This window comes from Chelmon rostratus, chromosome 10 (genome assembly GCF_017976325.1).
Source record: "Chelmon rostratus isolate fCheRos1 chromosome 10, fCheRos1.pri, whole genome shotgun sequence".
Lineage (NCBI taxonomy): Eukaryota > Metazoa > Chordata > Actinopteri > Chaetodontiformes > Chaetodontidae > Chelmon > Chelmon rostratus.
In genome coordinates, this window is record NC_055667.1 from 25256868 (window position 1) to 25262864 (window position 5997).

The window sequence follows — 5997 nt, forward strand, 5'->3', positions numbered from 1 at the left end:
CTTGTGAATGTGTCATGTTTTCTTTATGCATCTTCATCACTCTGCCCCTATTATGTTTCCTCTTACAATTTTAGTTTGATAAGTTTCTAAATTCATTCCCTGGTTTCCATACAATGCCGTTCATTATTCAGAAGAAATGGAGTCTAGTAACAGCAGAGTCACGTATTCTTAAACACCACCTGTCGGCCAGCGTGAGACACCCACTATCCCTCCCTTGGGCCAATGTGAATACCACACCCTATTTTAAACCAGACCAGTGTCGAGCCTCGGTTCTTCCCAGGCAGTTCCCAAGTCAAGAATAAAGTACACCTTCAATTGATAAAAGATCTGTAAGTGGTGCACTGTAACACCTGATGTTGTAAAAATCATTTGGTAGGTAACTTGAAATTTACAGTGGTTTGTCATTTCAGCCTGGTGTGGAGTTCAAACATCTGTTGAACTCCACTGCCCCCAAGTGACTAAAGTGAGCTGAGCAGCAAGAGCATCTACAGTCAGAACATTTCAGATCTGAGTGAGAACCAAATTAATAACGAATCTAAGGCAGATATGCTATTTAAAGATGTTTATCAGTGGCTTGGAGTGCAATGTTAGCAGAGTAACTGTCCTTTGACAACAAGGTATTACTAAAACTAATGCCATCTGAAACCACACAAACCATTTGATACTTCCCAAGATAGCAGCTGCCCTCAGCATTAAACTACAGAAACAGAAGATTCTGCACTTCTATTTAAAATGCTCTCAAATAGTACTTCTGCCCAATGGAAAAAACGTTCAAGTAAACAGTACTGCAGTCAATGAACAAACTTTAATTTTTTTTATCGTAACTTATTGTCTTTTCATTAAACAACAACAAAAATCCAAAAACCAAACAACAACAACAACACAATCCAGCACAGCATAGCAGAGTCCAAATCAATGCATACAAACTTTATTTTTAACATAACAACAACAACAGAGGCACAGCAATACAGTGGAATGCCTGCCTGCTCAATACTCATCTCCTTCATCATCCTCTCCAACACAATCAGTTCTAACCTCCTCATAATCCTTCTCCAGAGCTGCCATGTCCTCTCTGGCCTCGGAGAACTCTCCCTCCTCCATACCCTCACCCACATACCAGTGAACAAAGGCACGCTTAGCGTACATCAGATCAAACTTGTGGTCAAGCCGAGCCCAGGCCTCTGCAATAGCAGTGGTGTTGCTCAGCATGCACACAGCCCTCTGGACCTTGGCCAGGTCTCCACCGGGAACTACAGTGGGCGGCTGGTAGATGATGCCAACCTTGAAACCAGTGGGGCACCAGTCCACAAACTGGATGGTGCGCTTGGTCTTGATGGTGGCAATGGCAGCATTCACATCTTTGGGCACCACATCACCACGATACAAAAGGCAACAATCCATGTATTTGCCGTGGCGAGGGTCGCATTTCACCATTTTTCTAGCTATTTTGCTGGAGTGCAGTTTTTTAAGTAACAGACAAAACAGCTTAAAATCATTAATAAACCAGAGAAAGGAGGGTTTACTATTTCTCCACTTAGTACAGTGAATATTTACCCAATAAAATGATTAGATTTATCATATCAGAGATGTTTGATTTTAAATTATCTACAGAAAGGAGTATGTGAGAAGATTCAAAATCCAGGACATTATAAGTGATAGCCAATTTTTTATTTCTTACCAGAAACTTGTGGACACAGGGCATGAGAAAAACATATGCTCTAAAGTTTCATCTGAGCAGCTGCTTAGTTCGCTGATAGGGAGGGCCGGCTCTGCATTCTGTCAAAACTTCTTCCTGATGTAGGATATGAATTCTTGTACTCTCAGCATTTCTCTCACTTCCACCCTCCACCACCACCAGAGGTCCCCATTTACCGAGAAATCTTTCCATTTTGCTTTCTTTAGAAATGAAAATGAAATGATTTCTGAAATATTTCTTTTTTCCTTTTGACATTTGAATAATGCTGGCACAAAAAAAAGAGTTTAAGGATTTGTATTAAAGACAAATCCCTCTTATACATCTGTTTTTGAGAGTTTTCACAGTAAAATATTGAATTCAAGTTGTTTCCCTGTAAATCAGTGTGTTGAATTTACTCTTGCTCAAACCATGACCTCATCTTTAAGTTTTTATCCAAAGTCTTACAGTACCATTTGTTTGTAATATACTCATCTGTATATTGTGTCGCCTGTGTTTTTATATGGATTCACTGTATAGTTATTTTAATCTAAGCAATTCTGAACAACTTTACATTGTAGTATTACTGCGAGTACTAGACTTGCACTATGACAACATATTACCAGACACTATTTCAAGTTTTTAAATATTAGTTCAGTATCTGGTCAAGATTTTAGATATTTGCATGTTGTTTTCTCTGATCCACCTCTTTGAGTATATGTGCTTTCTGTATGTCTGACGTCACTGCTGTTCATTGCAGGGGTATATCTCGTTCAATGGGCGAACCAATGAGCCTTTCACAAGAATAACTACAGCAGTAGAGGTGAAACAAGTGAGCAGCTCTAATTATATTTCTTAATAAAATTGTCCAGGTCTAAAAAAAAAAGAACCAACATCAACCATCGATTCAGAATTAGAACAGATGCACCTTTGTTTCGTCATATCATTTATATTTTGATTTTTGAGAATATGCATGTTGCTCCAAATAAATAGCAATATGTTTACTGCATAAATAAGCCTCCATATTGATTTCATATTGACATGTATGTGTAGCAGTTAACTGGATCCCTATAATCAGAAACAGAGGAATGGCCTGAAACGACGCATGGAACACACATGGAGAGGGAGGAAAAAGCGAAGACGGATGGCGTTACCTCCAACAGGTGAGTCAAATGACAAGTACTCACAGTTAAATTTTGTCCCAGATTTATTTTCAGTCCACGAACAACTTAAACAAGTTTTTACAACTACACACAGATGTGACACATGTAGAACACAAACACAGCATTACACATCTAACTACAAATGCAAGGTGCTACGCTTCTGTGGATTTTTCAGGACTCTTTCAAGTTAAATGTACTTATCTGGCCTACTCCTCTCCTTCCTCCTCTCCCTCACCCTCAATGGAGTCGACTCCGACCTCCTCATAATCCTTCTCCAGAGCTGCCATGTCCTCTCTGGCCTCGGAGAACTCTCCCTCCTCCATACCCTCACCCACATACCAGTGAACAAAGGCACGCTTAGCGTACATCAGATCAAACTTGTGGTCAAGCCGAGCCCAGGCCTCTGCAATAGCAGTGGTGTTGCTCAGCATGCACACAGCCCTCTGGACCTTGGCCAGGTCTCCACCGGGAACTACAGTGGGCGGCTGGTAGTTGATGCCAACCTTGAAACCAGTGGGGCACCAGTCCACAAACTGGATGGAGCGCTTGGTCTTGATGGTGGCAATGGCAGCATTCACATCTTTGGGCACCACATCACCACGATACAAAAGGCAACAAGCCATGTATTTGCCGTGGCGAGGGTCGCATTTCACCATCTGATTGGCTGGCTCGAAGCAGGCGTTGGTGATCTCGGCCACTGAGAGCTGCTCATGGTAAGCCTTCTCGGCAGAGATGACAGGGGCATAGGTGGCCAGAGGGAAGTGGATACGGGGATATGGCACCAAGTTGGTCTGGAACTCTGTCAGATCAACATTGAGGGCACCATCAAAACGAAGGGAAGCGGTGATGGAGGACACAATCTGACTGATCAACCTGTTCAGGTTGGTGTAAGTGGGACGCTCGATGTCGAGGTTCCTACGGCAGATGTCGTAGATGGCCTCGTTGTCCACCATGAAGGCGCAGTCAGAGTGCTCCAGGGTGGTGTGGGTGGTCAGGATGGAGTTGTAGGGCTCCACCACAGCGGTGGACACCTGTGGAGCTGGGTAGATGGAGAACTCCAGCTTGGACTTCTTGCCGTAGTCCACAGACAGACGCTCCATCAGCAGGGAGGTGAAACCAGAGCCGGTGCCACCTCCGAAGCTGTGGAAAACCAGGAAGCCCTGAAGGCCGGTGCACTGGTCAGCCTGAGGACAGAGAGGGAGACACAATGATCACACATCAGATACAGTTCTGTCTTTTCATTTCATATTCAAGTCCAAAAGCTGCTCTAAATGTACCCACCAGTTTGCGCATCCTGTCCAGCACCAGGTCGATGATCTCTTTGCCGATGGTGTAGTGTCCACGGGCGTAGTTGTTGGCAGCATCCTCCTTCCCAGTGATCAGCTGCTCAGGGTGGAACAGCTGGCGGTAGGTCCCAGTGCGCACCTCATCTAAGGAGACAGGTTGAATCAAAGATGAGTTGAGAGTTTGAGCAAATTAACTCAAGAGACAACTATCTAAATATATGTAATGAGAGTTTACCGATGACAGTGGGCTCCAGGTCCACAAAAACAGCTCTGGGGACGTGCTTTCCAGCTCCGGTCTCACTGAAGAAGGTGTTGAAGGAATCATCTCCTCCTCCGATGGTCTTGTCACTGGGCATCTGTCCGTCCGGCTGGATCCCATGTTCCAGACAATAAAGCTCCCAGCAGGCATTGCCAATCTGGACACCAGCCTGACCCACGTGCACGGAGATACACTCACGCTGGGACACAGAGAAAGAAGATTTGGATCACGGGAGTTTAAAAATCTTGAGCCTTCTGCACATTTAAAAACACCAACTGCGTTCATTGTGGAAAAACAGAGCAACACTTCAAACAGTCCATTATCTACAATGGCATGTCTGACTTCAGAGGTTCAGTTTATCGTGTGTTTTACAGGAATCTGCCTTTTCTGCTTCTCTCGGCTGCAACAAAAGACCGTGTCTATTGCATTCAGGATTACTGCTGGGAGAGGGGATTATCTAGGTCAGACATGTTGCAGTGTGCTGTCTCTTTAAAAAGCCACATTCACCTTCTCCACTGGGAATAGACATCTCCCGTGAAATGAATAATCCGTTTACAGTAAACACCAAATAAAGTTATTTTTGGTGGCTTCGTTTAGAAGACAGTGGGATGTATAATTTGGCATAAAACCATCTTTTGAGTGTGATGAACTTGAATTTATATAAAAGCTGCAAAAAAAGTGGTTTCAAGTGAGGGTGACAAACTAGTGACAACTAGTGGTCAAACCAAGCTGTTTCACCATGGGATGATTCAACATTTCTGTAAGGTATGAAAATCAGCCATATGCTGTTTTGTCTAATAGCATATTGACAATTACGCAATACAGAGTCAAAATCGGATGCAGTGAGGAGAAGAGAGGGCAGCATCAGAGAAATATTCCATGAGCTACCCAATAACTGCCCCTCCCTGAGACTTTCAAACAATATCTCTAGAAAAAAGAAAATGTAAAATCTTACTTACCATGATGCTTGTCAGTATTATGCAATGTAATGAGACAAGCTGCGGTGTTTGCGTCTGAGGTCGGCGGCGTCTGAAGCAGATCTGCTGATGCACCGCACTCTGCCTCTTGAGGAGGACGGCTGAAGTGTGCACATTAAAAGCTCCTCCTCCGTCTGTCGCAGTAACTGTTTCACATCCAGAACCAGAACGACCAAGATACTCAAACTGAGACAGGAGGACTGGGACTTTGACCGCAGTGCTGTGAAAAAGTATCTGCCCCTGTTTTTTTTGTCACACTTTAAATGTTTCAACTCATCAAGCAAATTTAAATACTAGACAAAGTGTCGGACAAAGTGAAGCAGGCTAAAAGATCTCAAATAGCAACATATCATGCTGCGATCTAAAGAAATTCAAGAACAGATGAGAATCAAAGTCAGTGACGTCTCTCAGTCTGGAAAGAGTTACAGAGCCATTTCTAAGGCTTTGGGACTCCAGCGAACAACGATGAGAGCCATTATCCACAATGGGAGAAAACTTGGAACAGTGGTGAACCTTCCCAGGACTGGCCGGCCTATCAATTAACTCCAAGAGTGCATCGACGACTCATCCACAGGGTCACAAAAGAACCCAGAGCAAAGCCTAAAGAACTGCAGGCCTCACCCGCCTCAGTTAAGGTCGG

At 43.7% G+C, this 5997-nt stretch overlaps 2 protein-coding genes across 2 annotated transcripts; both read right to left on the reverse strand.

Annotated features, from left to right (window-relative positions):
- Positions 1–987: 987 nt before the first annotated feature.
- LOC121612429 (tubulin alpha chain) lies at positions 988–1434 on the reverse strand. Its single transcript, XM_041945308.1, has one exon. The coding sequence runs from the start codon at positions 1432–1434 to the stop codon at positions 988–990; it is 447 nt and encodes a 148-aa protein (XP_041801242.1).
- A 1413-nt stretch (positions 1435–2847) lies between these two features.
- Positions 2848–5449, reverse strand: LOC121612420 (tubulin alpha-1B chain-like). Its single transcript, XM_041945299.1, has 4 exons — positions 5340–5449; positions 4357–4579; positions 4117–4265; positions 2848–4019 (listed from the first exon to the last, which is right to left on the reverse strand). The coding sequence occupies exons 1-4, from the start codon at positions 5340–5342 to the stop codon at positions 3042–3044; spliced, it is 1353 nt and encodes a 450-aa protein (XP_041801233.1). The 5' UTR covers positions 5343–5449; the 3' UTR covers positions 2848–3041.
- Positions 5450–5997: the final 548 nt, after the last annotated feature.

Bases quoted from the DNA above. Each gene is read 5' to 3' on its own strand.
- LOC121612429 (XM_041945308.1), bottom strand. From the start codon at position 1,434: ATGGTGAAATGCGACCCTCGCCACGGCAAATACATGGATTGTTGCCTT.
- LOC121612420 (XM_041945299.1), bottom strand. The intron at 4,266-4,356 runs GTAAACTCTCAT...CTGTCTCCTTAG, and splicing joins CCTGGAGCCCACTGTCATCG to ATGAGGTGCGCACTGGGACC. The intron at 4,020-4,116 runs GTGGGTACATTT...CTCTGTCCTCAG, and splicing joins TGGACAGGATGCGCAAACTG to GCTGACCAGTGCACCGGCCT.